This window comes from Schistocerca americana, chromosome 11 (assembly GCF_021461395.2).
Source record: "Schistocerca americana isolate TAMUIC-IGC-003095 chromosome 11, iqSchAmer2.1, whole genome shotgun sequence".
Taxonomy (NCBI): domain Eukaryota; kingdom Metazoa; phylum Arthropoda; class Insecta; order Orthoptera; family Acrididae; genus Schistocerca; species Schistocerca americana.
The window spans coordinates 81763312-81790675 of record NC_060129.1 but is presented as its reverse complement, the minus strand read 5'-3'; the positions used below and the strand labels follow the sequence as shown (position 1 = coordinate 81790675).

The window sequence follows — 27364 nt, the reverse complement described above, 5'->3', positions numbered from 1 at the left end:
CAGGAATGGGGGAAAGAAATACAGTAGAAGAAGAATGGGTAGCTTTGAGGGATGAAGTAGTGAAGGCAGCAGAGGATCAAGTAGGTAAAAAGATGAGGTCTAGTAGAAATCCTTGGGTAACAGAAGAAATATTGAATTTAATTGATGAAAGGAGAAAACATAAAAATGCAGTAAATGAAGCAGGCAAAAAGGAATACAAACGTCTCAAAAATGAGACTGACAGGAAGTGCAAAATGGCTAAGCAGGCATGGCTAGAGGACAAATGTAAGGATGTAGAGGCTCATCTCACTAGGGGTAATATTGACACTGCCTACAGGAAAATTAAAGAGACCTTTGGAGATAAGAGAATCACTTGTATGAACATCAAGAGCTCAGATGGAAACCCAGTTCTAAGCAAAGAAGGGAAAGCAGAAAGGTGGAAGGAGTAAATAGAGGGTCTATACAAGGGTGATGTACTTGAGGACAATATTATGGAAATGGAAGAGGATGTAGATGAAGATGAAATGGGAGATACGATACTGCGTGAAGAATTTGACAGAGCACAGAAAGACCTGAGTCAAAACAAAGCCCCTGGAGTAGACAACATTCCATTGGAACTACTGACGGCCTTGGGAGAGCCAGTCATGACAAAACTCTACCATCTGGTGAGCAAGATGTATGAAACAGGCGAAATACCCTCAGACTTCAAGAAGAATATAATAATTCCAATCCCAAAGAAAGCAGGTGTTGACAGATGTGAAAATTACCGAACAATCAGTTTAATAAGCCACGGCTGCAAAATACTAACACGAATTCTTTACAGACGAATGGAAAAACTAGTAGAAGCCGACCTCGGGGAAGATCAGTTTGCATTCCGTAGAAATACTGGAACACGTGAGGCAATACTGACCTTACGACTTATCTTAGAAGAAAGATTAAGGAAAGGCAAACTTACGTTTCTAGCATTTGTAGACTTAGAGGAAGCTTTTGACAATGTTGACTGGAATACTCTCTTTCAAATTCTAAAGGTGGCAGGGGTAAAATACAGGGAGCGAAAGGCTATTTACAATTTGTACAGAAACCAGATGGCCGTTATAAGAGTCGAGGGACATGAAAGGGAAGCAGTGGTTGGGAAGGGAGTGAGACAGGGTTGTAGCCTCTCCCCGATGTTATTCAATCTGTATGTAGAGCAAGCAGTAAAGGAAACAAAAGAAAAATTCGGAGTAGTTATTAAAATCCATGGAGAAGAAATAAAAACCTTGAGGTTTGCCGATGACATTGTAATTCTGTCAGAGACAGCAAAGGACCTGGAAGAGCAGTTGAACGGTATGGACAGTGTCTTGAAAAGAGGATATAAGATGAACATCAACAAAAGCAAAACGAGGATAATGGAATGTAGTCGAATTAAGTCGGGTGATGCTGAGGGAATTAGATTACGAAATGAGACAGTTAAAGTAGTAAAGGAGTTTTGCTATTTGGGGAGCAAAATAACTGATGATCGTCGAAGTAGAGAGGATATAAAATGTAGGCTGGCAATGGCAAGGAAAGCGTTTCTGAAGAAGAGAAATTTGTTAACATCGAGTATAGATTTAAGTGTCAGGAAGTCATTTCTGAAAGTATTTGTATGGAGTGTAGCCATGTATGGAAGTGAAACATGGACGATAACCAGTTTGGACAAGAAGAGAATAGAAGCTTTCGAAATGTGGTGCTGCAGAAGAATGCTGAAGATTAGATGGGTAGATCACATAACTAATGAGGAATTATTGAATAGGATTGGGGAGAAGAGGAGTTCGTGGCACAACTTGACTAGAAGAAGGGATCGGTTGGTAGGACATGTTCTGAGGCATCAAGGGATCACCAATTTGGTACTGGAGGGCAGCGTGGAGGGTAAAAATCGTAGAGGGAGACCAAGAGATGAATACACTAAGCAGATTCAGAAGGATGTAGACTGCAGTAAGTACTGGGAGAGGAAGAAGCTTGCACAGGATAGAGTAGCAAGGGACTGAAGACCACAACAACAACAACAACACAGTCCTACGGCCAGAGTAAAGAACCGAACGCGAAACACGTGAGGCATGTGGAGCAGATGAGGTATCTTTGAAGCATTTGCAAGGAGAAGGTTGAGGAAGGAGCGAGCGGCAGAGCGGCAGCGCCGGTCAGTCGGCTCACCGCGTCAGGCGGGGCGCGCTCCCCCTCTCCCCCCCCCCCCCCCCCCCCCACGCAAACCCGACCCCACCACCACCACAGCTTACGAACTGGATTTATTTCAGTCAGAGACGACGCGACGAGAATTTTTATGGACATGGAAACACTTTCGGTAACTTCAATTTTCGGAAGAAAATTCGACGTTAGATCGCGAAATGTTCTTAGAATGAAGATAGCTCGCTTCGTAGCCGCGAGGAGGCCAAGCAAATAGTCTGAATTGTTCCCTCCTTTTTTTTAAGCTGGTAGTGGCGATGGATGCTCGACACTGTGCAGTAGTGGCATACGTAGGGTTAAAATAACTGAAAAAGAGAAAAATACACCGAAAGTACTGGGTGCATCCAGTGGTGAGTAGTCGGTTGTTGCAAGGAGCGTTTTACGTTATGTTTAACGAGCTACGAGAGGATGAAATGAAATTTTTCAACTATTTCCGAATGTCTTTCTCAAGCTTCGATGAATCACATCACACGCTTAGAAACGCTTTACAGAAGCAAGACACGAACACGAGACTCGCTATACCTTCAATGGATATGCTGGCTATAATTAAGGTAAGTGAATCCTAATGTGTAAGTATCCTGTCTCAGCCAAAAATTATCTCAGCTAAAATTAAAGAAACCCAGTAATGTCTATCACTAGCTTTAACAACACTTTCATTTCAATTAAAAAAAAAAAAAAAAAGAAGATAAGGCGCCATAACTACTGGCATACTACAGTCGTAATGCAGTTGCACGTGTGGCGGAACTTAAGAGAGCCAACTTCCGTCACGCCACGAAAACTTCAGGTCCGTTGTACTTCATTGCGTTACTTTCCTACCACCACTGCTCCCTGGTGGCAGTATTTCGGAACACGAGCATTCTGTCGCAGTTGTCGGGGTGCAATTACAGGTGTACCCCATTTGATTTCAGTGCCTTTTCGCACTGAAGGGCCAGACACTGGTACACCTGCCTAATGTCGTGTAGGGCCCACGCGAGCACGCAGAAGTGTCGAAACACGACGTGGCATGGCCTCGACTCAGATCTGAACTAGTGCTGGAGGGAAATGACACCACGGATCCTGCAGGACTGTCCACAAATCAGTACGAGGTGCAGCGAATCTCTTCTGAACAGCACTTTGCAAGGCATCCCAGATATGCTCAATAATGTTCATGTCTGGGGAGTTTGGTGGCCAGCGGAAGTGTTTAAAACTCAGAGGATTGTTCCAGGCGCCACTCTGTAGCAATTCTGGATGTGTGGGGTGTCGCATTGTCCTGCTGAAATTACCCGTCAGATTGCACAATGGACATGAATGGATGCAGGTAATCAGACAGGATATTTATTTACGTATCACCTGTCAGAGTCTTATCTAGACGTATCAGAGGTCCTACATCACTCCACCAGCTTGAACAGTCTCATGCTGACATGTAGCGTAAATGGATTCACGAGGTTGTCTCCGTGCCCATACAGGGCGATCCGATTGATACGAACTGAAACGAGACTTGTACGACCAGGCAACATGTTTCCAGCCGTCAGCTCCATTGTCGATGTTGACGGACCCAGGCGACGTATAAAACTTTATGTCGTGCAGTCTGAGTGACTGAGGGCACACGAGTATCGACGATGTTTCGTGGAATGGTTCACACGTTGCCACTTTTTGATAGCCCAGCACTGAAATCTGCAGCAATTTGCGGAAGGATTGCAATTCTGTCACCTTGAACGGTTCTCTTCAGTCGACGTTGGTCCCGTTATTGCTGGATCTGTTTCCGGTCGCAGCGATGTCAGAGATTTGATGTTTTACCGGGTTCCTGATATTCTCGGTACACTAGCGAAATGGTCCCCACTTCATCGCTACCTCTGGGTGCTGTGTCCCATCACTCTTGCACCGGCTACAGCACCACGTAAGTCTAGGTGACGTGCCATTGTCCATCTAACAACAGCAAATGATGCTTGCTGTCTTATACAGGCATTCCCGACTGCAGAGCCATATTCTGACTGTTTACATATCTCTCTATTTGGATACCCATGCCTATTACAGTTTCTTTGGCGCTTCAGTGTATTTTATTTCTTAACAATGAAAACAACGTTCTGTTGGCGGACTTACACAGCTGACAGCTGCTAGAACAAGAAGACCAACAACCTATGTTTGATTTTCTGCAGCAGTGTGTGTGTGTGTGTGTGTGTGTGTGTGTGTGTGTGTGTGCGCGCGCGCGCGCGCGCGCGCGCACACACAATATTTGCAAATCAATGACGTATCCCACAGTTATAAAAGATTTTTGAATGAATAGAGAAAGTTAATATACCAGGTGTACCGGTATGAAATCAGCGTTAAGATACAAATGTGTCAATAGGGAACATTCGTTGTGAACGAGCCTTCATTTTTACAGTTCAATCCCACGTCCGGCCATCCTGATTTAGGTTTTCCGTGATTTCCCTACATCGCTCCAGGCAAGTGCCGGGATGGTTCCTTTGAAAGGGCACGGCCGACTTCCTTCCCCATCCTTCCCTAATCCTATGAGACCGATAACCTCGCTGTTTGGTCTCCTCCCCCCAAACAACCAACAACCTTAATTTTTTTTTTGTTTGGTTGGTATGACATCTGTCAAAGATATTTAGTATACATCAAGTCATGGAACATACAACATCCTATATTTTCATCGTGTTAACAATGTCGAATTTTGTACCAGAAAGTGATGATTTGCGGAAAGCATTGATTTTTTGCTTTCATTTGAAAAAAAGTGCTGCAGAGTCACCTCGAATGCTTGTCGAGGCATATGGTGACCGTGCTCTATCAGAAGCAACGTGCAAAAGACGGTTTCAACGGTCCAGAAATAATGGTTTTGATGTAAGAAATGACGAACGTGGAAGACCACCAAAAAAGTTAGAAGACGCCGAATTGCAAGCAATATTGGATGAAGATGATACTTTGAGTCAGAAGAAAATGGCAGCAATGCTAAATGTTGCACAACAAACAATTTCTGACCGTTTGAAAGCTATGGGAAAGATCCAAAAGTGTGGAAAATGGGTGCCACATGAATTGAATGAAAGACAGATGGAAAACCGAAAAACTATTTGTCAAATTTTGCTTCAAAGACATGAAAGAAAACCAATTTTGCATCGAATCGTTACTGGCGAAGAAAAATAGATTTATTTTAAGAATCCTAAACGGGGAATATCATGGGTTAACCCGGGACAACCGTCAACATCGACTGCAAAAACCAGATCGATGCGGCAAGAAGACAATGCTCTGTGTTTGGTGGGATCAGAAAGGTGTGGTGTATCACGAGCTTCTAAAACCCAGTGAAACTGTGAATACTAATCGCTACAGACAACAAATGATCAATTTAAACTATGCATTGATCGAAAAAAGACCAGAATGGGCCAGAAGACATGGCAAAGTAATTTTTTTACACGACAATGCACCTGCACGCAAAGCAAAACTGGTTCAGGATACAGCCAAAACACTTGGCTGGGAGCTGCTACCCCACCCGCCGTATCCACCAGACTTGGCCCCTTCCGACTACCATTTGTTTTCATCAATGGGACACGCATTGGCTGAGGAACACTTCGATTCCTACGAAGAAGTCGAAAATTGGGTGTCTCATTGGTTTGCTTCAAAAGCACACAAATTGTCAGAAAGGTGGTCAAAAAGTATAGAAAGCAATGGTCAGTACTTTGAATAATATGTTTTTACTTTTCAATTCAAAATTAGTGTTTCATTTTCACAAAAAAACGCTAATTTCATACCGGAACACCTGGTATTTACCCACAGAAGCAAGTCGAATAAACTTCGTAATTTGTGAGAGCAAGCGTTGTATAAATCCTGTACTGTACGCAGGAAGCAGTTCCAGACTGTAAGATGTGGCAGCTGTTAAACAATAAGTGAGTTACTCGAAATGCCTGTATCAACGAATATAGGCCGCGCGGGGCAGCCGCAGGGTCCAGGGCGTCTTGTCACGGTTCGCGCGGCTCTCCCCGTGTGTGTTGTCCTTAGCGTAAGTTAGGTTAAGTAGTGTGTAAGATTAGGGACCGATGACCTCAGCAGTTTGGTCCCATAAGACGAATATAACGAGATTCTACACTACTGGCCATTAAAATTGCTACACCACGAAGATGACGTGCTACAGACGTGAAATTTAACCGACAGGAAGAAGATGCTGTGATATGCAAATGATTAGCTTTTCAGAGACGTGGCTGCACGATCCGTTACAGCCGTGCGGATAAGATACCTGTCATCTCGACTGCTAGTGATACCAGGCCGTTGGCGTCCAGCACGGCGTTTCGTATTACCCTCCTGAACCCACCGATTCCATATTCTGCTAACACTCATTGGATCTCGACCAACGCGAGCAGCAATGTCGCGGTACGATAAACCGCAATCGCGATAGGCTACAATCCGACCTTTATGAAAGTCGGAAACGTGATGGTACGCATTTCTCCTCCTTACACGAGGCTTCACAACAACGTTTCACCAGGCAACGCCGGTCAACTGCTCTTTGTGTATGAGAAATCTGTTGGAAACTTTCCTCATGTCAGCACGTTGTAGGTGTCGCCACCGGCGCCAACCTTGTGTGAATGCTCTGAAAAGCTAATCATTTGTATATCACAGCATCTTCTTCCGTCGGTTAAATTTCAAGTCTGTAGCACGTCATCGTCGTGGTGTAGCAATTTTAATGGCCAGTAGTGTATGTTCATTGTGTAGTGCAAATCCTTCTGACGCTTTTGATAGACACTATGGATCAAAAATATCCGGATACCTGGGTGAAAACTACTGGAATTCAATATGGTGATCACCCATCCTTAGCATTGGTGACAGCATCAACTCTCGCAGGCGTATGTTCAATCAGTTGCTGGAAGCTTTCTTGGAGAATGGCAGCCCATTCTTCACGGGGTGCTGCATTGAATAGAGGTATCGATGTCAGTCAGTGAGGCCTGGCACGAAGTCGGCGGTCCAAAACATGCCAAAGGTGTTCTGTAGGATTCAGGTCAGGACTCTGTGCAGGCCAGTCCATTACAGGGATGTTATTGTCGTGTAACCACTCCGCCAAAGGCCGTGCATTATGAGCAGCGGCTCGATCGTGTTGAAAGATGCAATCGCCACCCCCCGAATTGCTCTTCAACAGTGGGAAGCGAGAAGGTGCTGAAAACATGAATGTAGGCCTGTGCTGTGGTAGTGCCACGCAAAACAACAAGGGGTGCAAGCCCACTCCACAAGAAACACGACCACACCGTAACACCACCGCCTCCGAATTTTACTGTTGGCACTACACACGCTGGCAGATGACGTTCACCGGGCATTTGCATTACCCACACCCTGCTATTGTGTCGCCACATTGTGTACCGTGATTCGTCACTCCACAGAACGTTTTTCCACTGTTCAATCGTCCAGTGTTTACGCTCTTTACACTAAGCGAGGGTAGGCGACGTTTGGCATTTACCGGCGTGATATGTGGCTTATGAGCGGCCGCTCAAGTGCTCCAAAGCTTGCAGTATGTCATCTGAGAAGGTCATTTGGTTCAAGATACGTCATTATGTTTGAACTCAAATTATGTTTTACGATTCTACAATAAATCGATGTCAGTGGTATTGGATGGTACTTTTGTGGATCACTTCTGCTACGCTTCTTGTAGACTGGTCTGACCTTTTCTCCAAGAACTGGGCACGGTTTTTTTGTTTGAGGCATCTCCAGTAAGATTGCACTTAGGAGAGGGCTAATGCAGCCGCAAATTCAGTATAGAATTGATAGGGATTCCATTGGTCCCTGGAGCACTGTTGAGTTTTAACCATTTCAGTTGTTTCTCAACACCACAATCAATATAGGTTATTTTGAGGTTTTTTGTCCTTTGTTTTTTAATTTATAAATCAAAATTTTCAAATAATTGAATATTATTATAGATAAATATAATGAAAGTCATACTGACAGAAATTCTGATTGGAAAAGGAATGATATAAAGAAACAAATGAGACAGTTCATACAGCGATTAAAATGATGTCACAAAGGAACAGAAATAAAAAAAATTACATTGAAAACAAGTAACTGAATGAAAGCGATGATCAAAGCCATTTTGATAAAGCTTTAAAAATTAAGAAAAATTACAGTACTGTTAAGATTTGAACCCACAGCCTCCTACGTGTGAAGCTATTATCCTATCCACTACATCTGCAACCAGTCTATGTAATACGACTTTTTTTATGTTATTAACCACAGTGTGAAATTCCAACTTTTTTAAGAGTTACTCGTGAATGAGGGCCAACCAGAATGAATGGCTGCAGGTGTGATACCTGGGATCTTAACCTACATCACCGTATATTTGGTTTCAGAAAGTCGATCGCTCTGCTGGGGACCTCTACTTGTAAGCTAAATGTGCCCCCACACGACTGTCCTGTCTCACAACAGATGCTCAGCAACAATACGTCAAGCTGGAAGATTTGGAGAAAACTGAATCACATCGTAAGAGGTGTAGTACTAGTCAAAACAAATCTTATTAAAGACTAGCGGACCCGACAGACGTTGTCTTGCATGATATTTCAAGCGATTAGGATATTAAACAAAGTATGAAATGAAACACAAATAATATATAATTTCATTATTCTTTATTTTGAAATAACATTAATTTTTCTAAAAACAATTCGTTATAATCAATAATGTTTGTTTAATTTTATCATAATGCGAGTTGATGAACAATATTTTTAGTCAATTCCTGAGGAGTATAAATGAATAAACTTGACGGTTTTCCAATGCGAGAACACGCCACATATAATTGGCCATGTGAAAGGACCGGATTTCTAGATCAAATCCACAAACCGACATTGTTTGACCTTGTGACTTCTTAATGTTGTTGTTGTGGTCTTCAGTCCTGAGACTGGTTTGATGCAGCTCTCCATGCTACTCTATCCTGTGCAAGCTTCTTCATCTCCCAGTACCTACTGCAACCTACATCATTCTGAATCTGCTTAGTGTATTCATCTCTTGGTCTCCCTCTACGATTTTTACCCTCCACGCTGCCCTCCAATGCAAAATTTGTGATCCCTTGATGCCTCAAAACATGTCCTACCAACCGATCCCTTCATCTAGTCAAGTTGCGCCACGAACTTCTCATCTCCCCAATCCTATTCAATGCCTCCTCATTAGTTACGTGATCTACCCATCTTATCTTCAGCATTCTTCTGTAGCACCACATTTCGAAAGCTTCTATTATCTTCTTGTCCAAACTATTTATCCTCCATATTTCACTTCCATACATGGCTACACTCCATACAAATACTTTCAGAAACGACTTCTTGACACTTAAATCTATACTCGATGTTAACAAATTTCTCTTCTTCAGAAACGATTTCCTTGCCATTGCCAGTCTACATTTTATATCTTCTCTACTTCAACCATCATCAGTTATTTTGCTCCCCAAATAGCAAAACTCCTTTACTACTTTAAGTGTCTCATTTCCTAATCTAATCCCATCAGCATCACCCGATTTAATTTGACTACATTCCATTATCCTCGTTTTGCTTTTGTTGATGTTCATCTTATATCCTCCTTTCAAGACACTGTCCATTCCGTTCAACTGCTCTTCCAAGTCCTTTGCTGTCTCTGACAGAATTACAATGCCATGGGCGAACCTCAAAGTTTTTACTTCTTCTCCATGAATTTTAATACCTACTCCGAATTTTTCTTTTGTTTCCTTTACTGCTTGCTCAATATACAGATTGAATAACATCGGGGAGAGGCAACAACCCTGTCTCACTCCTTTCCCAACCACTGCTTCCCTTTCATGCCCCTCGACTATTATAACTGCCATCTGGTTATACAAATTGTAAATAGCCTTTCGCTCCTTGTATTTTACCCCTGCCACCTTCAGAATTTGAAAGAGAGTATTCCAGTTAACGTTTTCAAAAGCTTTCTCTAAGTCTACAAATGCTAGAGACGTAGGTTTGCCTTTTCTTAATCTTTCTTCTAAGATAAGTCGTAAGGTTCGTATTGCCTCAAGTGTTCCAACATTTCTACGGAATCCAAACTGATCTTCCCCGAGGTCCGCTTCTACCAGTTTTTCCATTCGTCTGTAAAGAATTCGCGTTAGTATTTTGCAGCTGTGACTTATTAAACTGATAGTTCGGTAATTTTCGCATCTGTCAACACCTGCTTTCTTTGGGTTGGAATTATTATATTCTTCTTGAAGTCTGTGGGTATTTCGCCTGTCTCATACATCTTGCTCACCAGATGGTAGAGTTTTGTCATGACTGGCTCTCCCAAGGCCATCAGTAGTTCCAATGGAATGTTGTCTACTCCCGGGGCCTTGTTTCTACTCAGGTCTTTCAGTACTCTGTCAAACTCTTCACGCAGTATCTTATCTCCCATTTCATCTTCATCTACATCCTCTTCCATTTCCATAATATTGTCCTCAAGTACATCGCCCTTGTATAAACCCTCTATATACTCCTTCCACCTTTCTGCCTTTCTTCTCTCCAAAGGTCTCATTAATTTTCCTGTAGGCAGTATCTATCTTACCCCTAGTGAGACAAGCCTCTACATCCTTACATTTGTCCTCTAGCCATCCCTGCATAGCCATTTTGCACTTCCTGTCGATCTCATTTTTGAGACGTTTGTATTCCTTTTTGCCTACTTCATTTACTGCATTTTTATATTTTCTCCTTTCGTCAATTAAATTCAATATTTCTTCTGTTACCCAAGGATTTCTATTAGCCCTCTGCTGCCTTCACTACTTCATCCCTCAGAGCTAACCATTCTTCTTCTACTGTATTTCTTTCCCCTATTCCTGTCAATTGTTCCCTTATGCTCTCCCTGAAACTCTCTACAACCTCTGGTTCTTTCAGTTTATCCAGGTCCCATCTCCTTAAATTCCCACCTTTTTGCAGTTTCTTCAGTTTCAATCTGCAGTTCATAACCAATACATTGTGGTCAGAATCCACATCTGCCCCTGGGAATGTCTTACAATTTAGAACCTGGTTCCTAAATCTCTGTCTTACCATTATATAATCTATCTGATACCTTTTAGTATCTCCAGGATTCTTCCAGGTATACAACCTTGTTTTATGATTCTTGAACCAAGTGTTAGCTATGATTAAATTATGCTCTGTGCAAAATTCTACAAGGCGGCTTCCTCTTTCATTTCTTCCCCCCAATCCATATTCACCTACTATGTTTCCTTCTCTCCCTTTTCCTACTGACGAACTCCAGTCACCCATGACTATTAAATTTTCGTCTCCCTTCACTACCTGAATAATTTCTTTTATCTCGTCATACATTTCATCAATTTCTTCGTCATCTGCAGAGCTAGTTGGCATATAAACTTGCACAATTGTTGTAGGCGTGGACTTCGTGTCTATCTTGGCCACAAAATGCAATCACTATGCAGTTTGTAGTAGCTAACACGCACTCCTATTTTTTTATTCATTATTAAACCTACTCCTGCATTACCCCTATTTGATTTTGTATTTATAACCCTGTAATCACCTCACCAAAAGTCTTGTTCCTCCTGCCACCGAACTTCACTAATTCCCACTATATCTAACTTTAACCTATCCATTTCCCTTTTTAAATTTTCTAACCTACCTGCCCGATTAAGGGATCTGACATTCCACGCTCCGATCCGTAGAATGCCAGTTTTCTTTCTCTTGATAACGAAGTCCTCTTGAGTAGTCCCCGCCCGGAGATCCGAATGGGGGACTATTTTACATCCGGAATATTTTACCCAAGAGGACGCCATCATCATTTAATCATACAGTAAAGCTGCATGTCCTCGGGAAAAATTACGGCTGTAGTTTCCCCTTGCTTTCAGCCGTTCGCAGTACCAGCACAGCAAGGCCGTTTTGGTTAATGTTACAAGGCCAGATCAGTCAATCATCCAGACTGTTGCCCCTGCAACTACTGAAAAGGCTGCTACCCCTCTTCAGGAACCACATGTTTGTCTGGCCTCTCAACAGATACCCCTCCGTTGTGGTTGCACCTACGGTACGGCCATCTGTATCGCTAAGGCACGCAAGCCTCCCCACCAACGGCAATGTCCATGGTTCATGGGGAAGGACTTCTTAATAGTCATGGCAAATGCCAAGCGAATTGGAAATTGCAGACGTCTGAATGGAATGGGTGAGTCTGAAGGGATCATTGGGATTCGTGTCTGGAGAACAACTTCACCTTCAAATTTGCCGTTCAAAATTGTAGCTTCAAGAACATTACCCTTAATTTTTTTATGACTTATCTTGTACCGTTGTATAGCTTAGGTGCATTTAAATTCTGAAGCAAAACGATAGGTGAGCCAATTGTTAATCGCTAGTTATGTGGTGGCATTTCCGGTAAATCTAGCGAATTCAAAAATTCAACAGGATAGTTGACTGCTTCTTCAGGATCGGTAACTGTGTCGATCGATTTGCCGGGCAATGACTGTTGTATTTTGAAGTTAATAGCGTCAACATTTTTGCAGCTAAAATAGCTCGTTCATGAAGCTACGCATGATTAATATAATGTTCGTGGCGTTGCTCTTGACTTTCATTATCACGTCTGATTGCATCCTGGTTTCTTAAATTTTCATTGTCCGTCAAGTGATCTTCTGCCGATCTATTTAACCGACGGTTCTGGACTAATTGTGAATTCCGAGTCCATCGACCAATATTTCCTCCTCGTCCACGAATATGTGGCATTGTTTTATGTACGTAACTTATATGTGAATATAATACACTTAATATTCACTAAAATGCGACACCTGAAATATCAAAAGACACCGTACAAAAAATTAAAATGTCAAAATAACGAAACACGCATAATATAATACACTCAAATTAAAATGTCGAAAAATAAACGAAATGCTATGCACGTGTTATATCTGAATATAATATGCTCAATACTGCACACAAAAATGCAACGCCACCTACCGTGCTGATTTAAGAATGTAAATTTTCCATGCCTCCACTTGAATGCATACACAAAAATTCATTCAAGTTGATCCAGCCGTTTAGTTGCAGTATAGATAAATAACCTAGATACCGACTACAGCACCATCTGCCGGGCTGATCTGTGACTCTAAACCATCCAGGGCGCCACCCAAACGCATACAAATAATTCATTCAAATCGGTCCAGCCGTTTAGGAGGAGTTCAGTGACACACACACGTACAGTAGAATTACACATATATAAAGATGAAGCAAACAACAAATGTGATTGTGGTGAAGTCCAGGACATTGAGGATCAACTATAGTGTCGCAACTGCCCCACAACATGTATTCTTGATAACTCATGGCTTAAGATGAAAGATGCTCTGGACATGGTGTAAGAATACGAGTAAAGATAGATGTAACGGAACTTGAATAGCGTATTTGCCTCTATTGGTTACGGTAGAGAGATCGATCTTTCGGTCCTGTCTGTATATGTATGTATAATATTGCACGAATAAAGGCTGGGCAAGCGTAAAGCTATCGTTAAAAACGCACGCCGCGCGATTTGGTCGGTCATAATAATAATATCATGCTTTTGAATACAATTAAAATATAACTGCGATACCTGTTTAGTGTAACTGGAAATAATATGTAGTAAATTAATGAGGTCTCTTCAGTTCCGGCGTGATTGGGCACTCAATCTCACCTGAAGATAGCGGCCAGATCGTGTTGTCGTCAGGACGATGGAACCCGGCTGCAAACCCGTGGAAATCATCAGTATTTGATACGCCGGGAAAATGTACGCTATCACAGGATCACTATAGTCATCCTTTTTTGAAAGCAGTGCCTAAACAACAATACAGGGGACAGGTTGAAAGCGTGCATTTAGTTGTCAGATATGCAAAGCTGCACACAGTAAAGACAATATCTAATGGGAACCACATCAACCAAAACACGACATCCAGGCTACAAATGCAGGTCCAGGTGCCCTCTGGTGGCCGAACTAGTGCTCAGTTAAATATAAGTGGGGTGTTACTTTTCGAAGCTCTGTTGTTAAGTTGCCCGAGTATACTCGGGATCTAAAGTTTCTGCCAAAATAATAATAAACGAGATAACTCGGGGTTTTATGTTAAGGATTGATTTACTTATTTTTTACAGTAATTGTTATTCCTCATGTGAACGGTTTACAGGTGAGTCACATCAACAATCGCGCCTGGCTAGGTATCTGCTGTTTTCTCACCTGCCATCGACCTAAGATAACTGCAGAACGTAAGTGGGGCCAACGAATATGAGTGGCCGACAGTGGGGAAAATAGTAATAAAGTTTGAAAGTAAATTATCGGGGTAACTGAAAAATGTCGCAACCCCTAAACAGTTTGCAGTTGTCAGTTTGTCAAAGGCCTCTAAGTAATATATTCTGTACTACATCTGTGAGACAATCTTCCAATTGGAAACTGAAGTGGAATTCACATTCAGAAGACGAAGGCATTCTAACTGGGACCACAAAATTCTGGAATACAAGAAGCTGGGGGCTGTCTGAGTATAGTGCAAATTACAGTTTATCAGCACCAGAAATTTCTGATTCACCAGGCATCCACACTAAATCTTTCCCGTATACGGTGATAACAATAAACGCTCAAAGGGAAGAGTCTCAACGTATTCCAGCCAAAAAATTGTGACATACGAAAAACAGCCTGATGACTACTTTTTTTCCAGTTCTACACACAAACTCTAACTGATGATTGGCGCACACAACTATACATTTAGGATTCACTTGTTAATAAATTACTATGTTAAAATTCGTGAGGTATTAGCATTTTCTCCTGCTCTATATAAAATGTGTTTTACCAAAATAGTGGTTTCATTTATAATACTATTCTGTAAGGAGCAGAACGTAATACAGCACTGTGTTTCAGAGAAAATTTTTGAAAATTTGGAATTAGAAAGTTATTCCTCTAGAAAAATGAAATTATTCTACACAGTCAGAAGACATGCACAACTAACATCTTCACAGCCAAGTTCAAACGATATAATCTGGCTATACGGTGAACAGTTAGCTGAAAAATCATAAAATATTTGTTGCTGTTCTATAATAAAGTTACATAAAAAGTTTATTTATTCTGTTGTACAGTTTGGTTTTGTTAACTTTCCATACTGTTTGAATACAAAATTGAGTTGTTAATTAATACCCAATACAATCACACTGAAGTGCCAAAGAAACTGGTAGAGGCATGCTTATTCAAATACAGAGAGATGCAAACAGGCAGAATGTGGCGCTGTGGTTGGCAGCACCTATATAAGACGACAGTTACTGCTGCTACAGTGGCAGGCTATCAAGATGAACATGATGTTGCAGTCGGCGCAAGAGCGATGCAACAGAGCATCTCTGACACAGTAATGAGGTCGGGATTTTCCCGTACAACCATTTCACGAGTGTACCGTGAATATCAGGATCCGGTAAAACATCAAATCTCCTACATTGCCGTGGCCAGTAAAAAATCCTGAAAGAACTGGACCAACTACAACTGAAGAGAATCGTTCAACATGACAGAAGTGCAACCCTTCTGCAAATTGCTGCAGATTTCAATGCTGCGTCATCAACAAGAGACAGTGGGCAAACCATTCAACGAAACATCGATATAGGCCCAAATGGTTCAAATGCCTCTGACAGGGTATGTACGTGGACAAGGACAAAAAATTCCCGGATATTTCCCGGTTAAAAATACACTTTCTCCCGGGTGAAAATACACTTTTTCCGTGTTAAGTGACAGTATACTCTTCTACGGCACAGTAAAACTCATCAATCCTTTGAATGTTTATTGTTTTACATACCGGAGTAGAATTTCCCAGCACTTTAGAAAACGAAATTCAGGGAGGGATGGGGGGGGGGGGGGGGGGGGGGGGGGGGAAACACGTTTTGGAAGACCTTTGATGTGCAGAAATATGTACGCGGCATATTTTCGTGTTACGAAGGTATAAATTTGAATTCCACCAAACACCGCATGTTACCTTCCGAAACTTTGAAATCGAGATTGCGATGCACGTTTGTAAGACAGTCATAAATCATGTCACGTGATCTCGTCAGCTGATAGCAGCATAGGACACGTGATGTAGTCAGCCAATATCAAGATCACTCTTAAGTAGCGCGAACACACAAATAAGAAAAGCTCATGGTTTAAATTAATATACATAGCATTCACATATAATATTGGTCCCTAAGATTAATAAGCTGGAAGAGAAGCTAAGCTTCCACTACTATAAAATGTTGATCTTTTTTGCGCGTGTTACACCTTAAGAACATCACACAAATGAGCCAGTAAAATTTTTAATAACGACGTAAACGTCTGATCTTCTGGGCTCGAAATTGTTCTAAATGGTGGTCCTCAAAGGGTTGATTTTTAAATCAGAGTCAAACGCTTTGTGATTTAAGAAATTCATCGTACATTCTCGCACATAGTTCATCTTGAGTAAAAGGAAACCTGCTTTGAATGTCACGCTTTTCAAACCACCATTCGCAATATTTTCCCGCGACCTGTTAGAAATAGGTTCGTTTCAGCAGTTGCAAGTGAGCGCCAGATAACAGGCGTCACCGCGCTTGTGCAGCTACGATGACGTAGGAAGCCCACATGTTCGTACGTGTAAAACATTAAAAGATCTTACGTATGTCATAGAAGAAACAAGACATCAGACGATACTTCAAGAGCGTCGGAATTTCGTGAACCATACTAAAACGAAGAATTCGCCTTAAAATGCACAATCGTATGTAAATTTTCTTGGAGTACCAGTACTGTATTATCTCATGTTTGGTTCTTTATTATGGCATAATGCCATACGTGCACTTGAAATGCAGCGAACAGTTGAAACTAGCCAATAGTGTGAAATTAAACACTTCGTTTGAAATAAATTGTGTGCCTCAGCAGAAAAGATTAATTTTAAGCCAAATATCTTTAGCAAACCGGCAAAAGTAACTTCATTGTTCTGTAAGCCGATTAATGCTTGACTGTCACAGAAAGGTGGAAATAAAATCTGAAACTAGTAACATATTTTAGCCTTCCGTAACTACGCGAACATATTTTAATTCATTTGATAGCTCCCGGCCACAAAAATCCGTTTGTTATCATTTAACGCGAGAGCAATAAACCAACAGGAAACAACAAAACCATTGAAGGTAAACACAGGTCACGTGGTGACTCCCACCTCAACTCAGACTGCTGTGTGCATCAGCCCCAGATTTACCGTATTTCCGAACCGGGGCAATATTAAGTAGTGGCGGCCAGCCACACTTCTGTAACCAGAAGTCGGAGGAGACGTTACTCATACGCGACTCAACTGCTCATGCTCAACAGCCCGCCCGCAACTGCTCAAACGAATCTAATTTAAGCAGTTGTCACGTCACGCTCATCGGGGGCAATTTGTTGTTATTAAGAATTGCACAGTCTTCTTAAAGCCTTTGACACACTTTGCTGTTGGCAGACACTGGTATGAGCACTGTTTCTTTTGTTGTATAAGGCACATTTCCTTTGCAATGTAAGTTTTACTTTCGTTTTTATTTTTCTCTCGTTCACGTTTTGTTGCTGCAGTATTACTCTGCAGTAGAGGGATACAGTAATATCCTTTGTTAGAGTATTGGTTCTTACCAGTCAAAATCACAAAAATTTAACTGAAAACTACAACAATGAAAATTTCCCGCAATTCTAAAGAATTCCCGGGTTTTTCCCGGTTTTCTCCCAGATGAAAAAATTCCCGGGTTTTTCCCGGTTCATATACACCCTGCTCTGAGCACTATGGTCAGTCCCCTAGAACTTAGAACTACTTAAACCTAACCAACGTAAGGACGTCACACACATCCATGCGCGAGGCAGGATTCGAACCTACGACCGAAGCGGTTGCACGGTTCCAGACTGAAGCGCCTAGAAGCGCACGGGCACAACGGCTGGCTGAAGGCCCGCTTGTGTACCCTTGATGACTGCACAACACAAAGCTTTACGCCTCACCTGGGCCCGTCAACGACATTGGTGACTGGAAACATGTTGCCTGATCGGACAAGTCTCGTTTCGAATTGCATCAAGAGGATGGACGTGTATGGGTATGGAGACAACCTCATGAACGCATGGACTCTGCATGTCAGGAGGCAGAGGCTCTGTAATGGTGTGGGGTGTGTGCAGTTGGAGTGATATGGTATCCCTGAATACGTTTAGAGACGACCCTGACAGGTGACACGTACGTAAGCACCCTGTCTGATCACCTCCATCCATTCACGACCACTGTGCATTCCGACAGACATTGGCAATTCCAGCAGGACAATGTGACACCCCACACATCCAGAATTGCTACAGAGTGGCTCCAGGAACACACTTCTCAGTTTAAACACTCCTGCTGGCTGCCAAACTCCCCAGACATAAACATTACTGACCATATCTCGGATGCTTTCCAACATGTACTCCCTCGTACTGCTACGGATTTATGGCCAACCCTGCAGGATTCATGGTGTCAATTCCCTCCAGCACTACTTGAGACGTTAGTCGAGTCCATGCCACGTCGTGTTGCGGCACTTCTGTGGGCTCGCAGGGTCTTACACAATATTAGGCAGATGTATCAGTTTCTTTGTCTCTTCAGTGTATATCCTCTTCTTCGTGCATCAAATATTTCCATGTCTTTGATAAATAAATTTGTAAATATAATGACCTGCGTGTGTGTTACTTACTATTTCAAATACTGTCGATTCATTATAGTATTCGGTAGTAACACGGACAAAACGGAAAAGACTTTTTATATGTTGGCACATCAACTACATTATTTAATATTATATATAAAAACAAAGATGAGGTGACTTACCGAACAAAAGCGCTGGCAGGTCGATAGACACACAAACAAACACAAACATACACACAAAATTCAAGCTTTCGCAACAAACTGTTGCCTCATCAGGAAAGAGGGAAGGAGAGGGGAAGACGAAAGGAAGTGGGTTTTAAGGGAGAGGGTAAGGAGTCATTCCAATCCCGGGAGCGGAAAGACTTACCTTAGGGGGGAAAAAAGGACAGGTACACACTCGCACACACGCACATATCCATCCACACATACAGACACAAGCAGACATATTTAAGTCTTTAAGTCTGTATGTGTGGATGGATATGTGCGTGTGTGCGAGTGTATACCTGCCTTTTTTTCCCCCTAAGGTAAGTCTTTCCGCTCCCGGGATTGGAATGACTCCTTACCCTCTCCCTTAAAACCCACTTCCTTTCGTCTTCCCCTCTCCTTCCCTCTTTCCTGATGAGGCAACAGTTTGTTGCGAAAGCTTGAATTTTGTGTGTATGCTTGTGTTTGTTTGTGTGTCTATCGACCTGCCAGCGCTTTTGTTCGGTAAGTCACCTCATCTTTGTTTTTATATATAATTTTTCACACGTGGAATGTTTCCTTCCATTATATTGATAACATTATTTAATATGATATACTACTCGAGGTTTCTTTATTTTGCGTTGAGGACCTGCAGTATTGGGCAGCAAGCACTAAAATTAAAACATTACTATTATTTTTTGATACATTTTCTTTTATTACTTGATGGCGAATCGGAATGAGAGATATATAATACTTATTCAAGTATAACATCCATTTTGTATTGTCGGTAACAAATTCCATGTTTCAAAAAAACATTTGATGCCAATCTGCAGTAACATTTATAACTACTTTTAGTACATCATTACAGTTAAAACAACTGCATGTGAGAGACTTTTCACCGGAGAAAGCAGCTGCTTTATAGCTTTAACAATTGGAGAGAACTTCATTTAACATGGCGATGCACAGCTGTATCTCTGCTGTAAAAGTATGTGGTATTTGGCACGTAAATATTCTTTCTCACTTTAACACAACACATAGCTATTGGGTACATGGTAAGTCCGTCTGCAGCAGCTTGCAATGCCTGCGAATCACACACAAACTTAGGAATAAACACTTCACTGCCATGACTGAAAGAGCAGATAGAAGTTCAGATGTGAATATAATTACACTTTAATCAAATAGTTCCAAAAACATACAATCACAACAAATAAATGGATCACACAAGATTACAGTATTCACCTCTTATTTTTAATACTTTTATGGATGAAATCACTAAGACCAGAAAACCAATCTTAATGTAAAACACACACACACACACACACACACACACACACACACACACACACACAAACACACACAGTTTTCCATTGTCTGTACACCAACATTAAAATAAATGTTATCTGCAAGGTGAAATCTGTATTCTGTGTAAAATTTGTAACCAATATAATCTGAAAATTTTCAAGAAGGTGACTAAATTTATTGCATTCATTGGAAACAATTCTGAAATAAAAATGATGTGAATGATGACAAAATAAAACTGAATAATTTGAGGTGTGGCATTACTAATAAACATGGCATGGCACAGACAAAAAGTTGTCAAAGCTGAGACTGTAAGGAGAAATTCTCATGTAGAAATATTAAGGGATACTGGGGAAGCACATAAACAAATGAGAATTACAATTTGTAACACAAATCTGTTCTAACAGCACTGTATATAATGACTAGAGAAGCATGTACTATACATTTCTCAGAACAGTGAAAGGGTGTATCGGCTTTATTAAGAAACTACTTGGGGGGGAAAAAAGGTATGGTCTAAGAAACAAAGTTCAAGAGGAGAAAAGGAATTGAAAAAAAAAAGCATTACAAAAATGAGTAGTGAGAGATGAGCTCCCGAAATAGAAACCTGTACAATTAGAGGGTGAAGTCAAGAAAAATGTTACAACAATTTCTGACAATAGATAAACTTTTTTGTGGTCTGGAAGCATGCTTATCCCTTCCTATTAGAAACACTGTTTAAACAGTGAAACCGCATTTATACATTTCTCAGCTCTACGTTTTTTGCTCTTGTATGTTGTACACTGTGCACTTTTTCGATTTTACACGCAGAGTTACCCCACTTTCACATTTTCCATTTATATGTTTTTGCACTTTTACACTATTATTTTTACTCCTTCACAGTCATTTTTGTAAGACTTATATACTACAAAGACCAAGAAATCATCTCGAAACATTTTGTATATAGTGTGGCGAGAGATTATTGGTTTGCCGTCTGCATCCAAAGTCGCAGTTATTATCGCGGGTCAGTACACGTGGCGACACTGTTGTTGTTGACCTTGTGACAGTTGGTTTCAGATCGTATAACTTGGCGGAACATTGCTCCAATAGTTGCCTTCACACGATGCCACTCGGGGGAGGGGATGGTGCTGTTGGTCGGCCAGGCAGCGAGTAGCCATTTATGAACAGTCAGCACGAGACGTCAGCAAAAACAGCAGCAGCAGCATCGAAGTTGCTCACAGCAACAGCTAAACCTGTTCTCAGTCGTCGCAGAAAGTGTCGTGCCGTGTGAATGCGTGAACACTGCAGACTAGCACTTCTCAATGACGTCATCTCACGGAGTCCTAAGGAGGGGGAATACGGCCTGCAGTACAATACATTCCAGTGGAACTTGACGGTAGTGTAAGCAGGTGAAGAGCACACCAAGTGAAACAGTGTTTTTGTAAGGGGTGAACTCAATTTGTTTAGTGTAGTTTCCAATTTTTATGCATGCGAAAATGATGAGATTGTCACGAAGAAAAAGATGACGTCTTTCTACACAGGAGAAAGTCAATGTAATTGAAGAAGTGCAAAGAAGTACTTGTGAACCTAAAGTGGGCACTGCAAAGCGTCTGAAAATCCAATATTCTACCTTAACTACCATACTGGCTACTGAAACTTGGATACGATCTAGTGCTTCGAAAGCCGGACGAAGTAATGAGAAACGCATGCGTATCCGAGATGGAAAGTTTGCAGATGTGGGAAAAAATGCCAACAGACTCGGTTTCAGAAACAGCGTGCTGGTAATGTACCTATTTCAGGTGCAATACTGAAAGAAAATGCCTTAGAATTCGCAAAAAAAGTTAAATGTGGAAAACTTTCGTGCTTCTACTGTTTGGTGTTGCACCGCTTCAAAGTAAGATGTGGCATTACTGGCCACAGAGTTTGTGGGGAGGCTAACAGTGTGAATAATGTCACCATAGAATGTCGGAAAGAGTGTGATCTCCCAAGTGTAATTGCAAGGTACAGTTTGAAAGTTATTTACAACACAGATGAAACAGGACATTTTTTTAACTTGTGCCTGACAAAAAATTGGCATTTAAGGGCAATCCCTTCTTTGGGGGAAAGAGAAGCAAGCGAAGAATGGTCGTACCCTTAACCGTAAACGCAGATGGCCGGTGATTGCGAAGTCGGCGAAGCCTCGATGTTTCGAGGGCATAAAGTCGTATCCCACCAAGTAAGAGTCAAAAGAAATTGTGGATGGCTACAAACCTCTTCAAAAGTCACCCTGTTAAGCTTAACACCTGCACATGTCATAAGAGGAAACTACTGTACTTTTTATTCTACGCAATTTTTCGCCTCATTCTCTGGCACTACAGTTCAGCAACATAGGACTGGTAGTTTTTGCAACAAATTGCACGAGCACTTACGGACCTGGGTATCATTGCTGCCACAAGAGCAAAGTACGCAAAAATGCCGGTTCATCACGTCATCGCACATCTCGACAGTGGGAAGGAAGATCCTAAACTGGATATGATGCAGATAAACCAAATAGCAGCATCGTAGGCTGGGACACACTTTACACATATGTTACGTGTGTACAGCATTTTCTGTCAATTCCATCTGAACTTCACTAAAATTTTTATAATAGCACCAGCAACTAAATTAAATTCAGCACAGATATGTAAATGTAGCTTTTTAATTTATTTTTCTTATCCAGGCAATGCCATACATAAGGAATGCTTGGGATCAATTGAAGCCATACACAATACCCAACTCCTTTTGAAAAATTGACATCACAGAAGATGAAACTCAAGCCGACTCCAAAGATGCTGAACATTTTGACGTAGATTTCAATATACCAGAAGACGACGAATAAATGATGACTGACTGAAAACCTCAGCTGCCGACAGGTGTTGTCGATACACCTCGATGTGGACAGCTGAAAATGTGTGCCCCGACCGAGACTCGAACCCGGGATCTCCTGCTTACACGGCAGACGCTCTATCCATCTGAGCCACCGATGACACAGAGGGTAGCGCGACTGCAGGGACTTGTCCCTTGCACGCTTCCCGTGAGACTCACATTCCCAACTGTCCACAATTCTACATATAGTATAATGTACCTTATAGACAGTTGCCCATTCACTCATTACTCGCGCACGCTTTGTCGATTCCCGTAAGAGTTTGGGCAACCTGTGCACATTAGCACAGACGAAGGTCAATGGCTGGGTAGCCTTTAACTATATATACGAAGACAGTAACTTGAATGACTGGGTTCGTATTTCATATGGAACTGATTTTGGTGATTGTGATGCTGATACTGCTACGTGTTGTGTACAAAGTGAGGAGAAAATAATTAGAATAGAAGTGCCAGTATCAGGTGAAATAAATATTTTTGGGGAATCCAAAGAATTGGATGGTGGACCTGTGGACCCTCCCAGCCAGTCAAAAGCACTTACTGCATTGCAAGTAACACAACATTACATAAGATTAGGGATGGCAAGATGTGCACAGTGACTGCATATGAAATCTTGATTTATGACTGCAGTATTGCTTCCCAAAAACAAACCGCAATTGATTCATTCTTTAGGCCTAAATAACTTTAAATTCCCATAACTTAGGCATAAGCTGAGCTACTGTACCTATTAATGTACTGTACAATATACGTGTATTTTATTTGTGCACACTTGAATTTAATAGAAGTACATTAAAAAGTTTCATTTTAACATTAATCCAACTTGCACATTTACTTTATCATCCCCCTTCAAAAATGTATAAATGAGGCTTTACTGTATTAATAGCTTGTAAGGACAGAATTTTCTGACAGAAATATCGTAAAAATGCCACCTTCTAATAGCAGCACCTTCACATTATCAAAATTCACAGTACAATTTCACATTTACTGTGTGAACGAGAAATACGATAGAAGTGCTGAAATGTACAAAAAAGGCCTGAATTGTGTTATAAGAGATGACAAAAAAAATCAGAACTGTTTATAATGCACAGAGGGGTTCGGCAAGGAAGCGTGCACTCCACAGTGTTTTTTAATATAGCCGTGGACAACATCATAAGGAAAGTTCGCCAAGGGTCAACAGCAGATGATATGAAAATCATAGCATATGCAGATTAATGATAATTCGGGAAGAAAATGAGCAGAATTTGGGAGAGCAACCAAACACCTGACAGAGAGTAATTGAAGAAGTGGGAATGGAAATAAGCTTCACAAAAAGTGAAGTAATGAAAATTGGCAGGAAAAGTGAAAACATGAAAGATGTAACTCACAATGGAAAAATTATTAAAGTAGTAGATGCTTTCAAGTATGTAGGAAGAAAATTAACCCTAAAGGAAACGTCAAGGATGAAATTTAGGAGAGAAAGGAAAATTGTTCAAAATTTTATTATTTTGTATTCGACATAATTAGAAACTGGAAAATAACTGCCAGAGCAAAGATCGTGATATACAAGTCATATTTTCTTCCAATTTTGACCTACGGATCAGAATGTTGCGCTTGACAAAGAAAGATCTGTGTGGAATACAAGCAACAGAGATACAATTTCTACGAGGAATCCTCGGTAAGACACGAAGAGACAGGATAAGAAATGAAATAATACAAAATCCCCTGCTGACCAAGTCCCTAAAAACCAAATGGTTTGGTCACATTAAAAGAATGGGACCTGGAAGGCCATGGACAAGATGGAGAGACTCAGTGAAGGATGGCGTGAACCAAAAAGGATTGCAATGGGAGGAGATGCTAAATGATAGACTGTGGGAGAAAAGACAAGCTTAGAAGAGGCTCTGTGAATGACCTGCATAAGGAGAATCATGTCAGGAAGAAGAAGTGTTGAAATGACGAGGGGACATCACTTTGGCATTAAATTTGGATATTTTATAACTAAGGTGGTCTGTGATCGTAAATGAGAATTAGGACAGCCATAAATTAGGACTACACTTGCAGCATGACTGATAATATGTTATTTGCCTAAGCCCACGTCACGTATTTGGAATGTTGCACGAATTGACACGACAACATTCATAAACTGTCACTTTTGCATCTTTTATTTGACTGTGAAGAATGAATTTTTTGGCTCTGCTCCTCTGGCCTTTGATTTTAATTCATAAGGCTATAAAATCACTACACCCCAGCATTTCCAATCATACATAAGAATTGGGAAAAGTGATACTCGTGCTTCGGAAGAATGTTCGTAACTGCAATAAGCTATTTCCCTTACAGTGGGAAGACTTGCACCTGTAAGCTTAGACAAGTGTGTCCTATGACCCGAAGAAGGAAAAATAACACTATTTAAAGCCTTGTCATTGACAATATTATTAAAGATGAACCACAGGCCTAGATTGGGAAGATAATCAGCAGGGTCCTTTGCAGAGAAACTGTCCCAGCATTCACATAATGGAGTCTCGGGAAATGTGACTAGGCCGACACTGAGATGGCCAGAGACAGAAACCAGCTCCTTACGAATGTGAGCCTGCTGTGTTTCATCTGAAATAACTATTACAAGTGATAGTATGTACAAAAACAATGTCAAGAGAGGGACTGTTTTCAATGGTAAAGACAAACTGTGTATAAGAAGCATTGCACAGCCTACATGTACGTGGACACACACACACACACACACACACACACACACACACACACACACACACACACACACAGAAAGAAAGGGAGGGGGGAAAAAAATCACGTACCACGAAGGAGTCTGTGATGAGGGATTGCAGTTTAACAGCTGTCTTGTATCCAGCTTCCTGTTTATGTGCCTATCTGTACACAAGGCTTACCACTGTTTGTATTCCGGCTAGGAATTTCCACTGCAGAGGAAAGAATCTCTTTCAAATCTGAGCCCCCACTGCATTTGACTGAGTAAGTGCCAAGGAAAATAAAATTCTAATTCACAACCTGGATGGCACACAATATCACTCCTGCATGTAGTACAAAATGACACTCTAGCTTTGCCGTCGAGCTTGCACCGGGCGAAACGCTACTTCTGCTTTTGTAGCGACATTTGTTCTTAAAAAATGTGTCTACTAACTTCATTCTAATTAATATACTTACAGTTAAAACTTTTTAAACCTAAATCTCCCTCTCTCATTCTCGTTCACCCCCACACACACACACCCCATAGTAAACCACAGAATGTGACACAACAATCCACTCAGTCAGTACAGACTACCCTACACACAGAAAGAGAACAATGACACAAAACCTATGTTGCAATGCCCAATCAGTCAACAGTATTTCAAATCGTACTGAGACATATAATTCAACTGCTGCCAAACACATTATTGTAGTGACTTTCCCCAAAGGCAGGCGAGTTACTGTGCTGCGAAAGCAAAACATTTCTTTCTCGAAGGGTAAACACGCAGTGCAACTCTCGGCTGCACTCGAGTGGCACTGCACTATTCCCAACACCACTGTACAGCTGCCCGCACAGTGTCACCGAGATACTCTCACTCCGCGTCAGACTGCATCGTGACAGAGACCTTACGTGACGACACACTATTTCCTGTCGAGTGAGACTATTCCCGGTAAAAATAAAAAGTGTACAGACACACACGCCGTGGCTTTACCGGCACAACAAGTGGCGTGCCGCAACCGTTTCTATCGCCTGGTGACGCACCGGAACACTGTAGACTCTACCCGCAGGCCTTTGACGGTAGAAGCTGGCAGGATGCAACTGTCTCGTGGAATACGTGACGGGTAGCCCGTAAAGGTTTATCTCCGATGTGACACGTCGCCGGCACCGTTTTCTCTCTCACTCTACCGTCTCACGACACACGTGGCAGGTGGCCCGGTACAGGTTTTCGCCGCACGTCGTGGTCTCGGCCGAGCACCAGTTTTCCGCGTCACGGTCCCGAGGCGCGCAGCCTAGTACAGGTTTATCTTGCGCGTTATGGTCTTGCGGCACATGTGGCAGGTGCGCAGCGTGGCCGAGCAGGGGGCGCAGGCGCCGTGGCCGCACAGGAAGGCGACGTTGCGCCGCCGCTCCATGCATATGGAGCAGCAGTGCGTCTCTTCGATTTCGGCAATCTTCGACTCGAGGTAGCGCAGTCTCTCGGCACTCGGGTGTCGTGACTTGCAGGCGATGGTGCGCCCGTCTGTGGAGGAAACAGATCTTACATTAAAACTCGAGTATTATCCAGAAAGTACAGCAACAGAACACTAACCTCCTATGTCTGTAGGTGGATACATAGGGTGCCTCTCACAGCATTTTCTCTGTGGTTTTGC

General features: G+C 41.8%; 1 protein-coding gene across 1 annotated transcript in view; it reads right to left on the bottom strand.

The window, feature by feature from the left end:
* Positions 1-23271: 23271 nt before the first annotated feature.
* Positions 23272-27364, bottom strand: part of LOC124553637 (E3 ubiquitin-protein ligase MIB2) — a 219376-nt gene continuing 215283 nt past the window's right edge. The window contains exon 19 of the mRNA XM_047127508.1: positions 23272-27234. Coding sequence (XP_046983464.1) covers positions 27005-27234 — 230 coding nt within the window. The 3' untranslated portion in view covers positions 23272-27004. The remainder of the gene's footprint in view (positions 27235-27364) is intronic.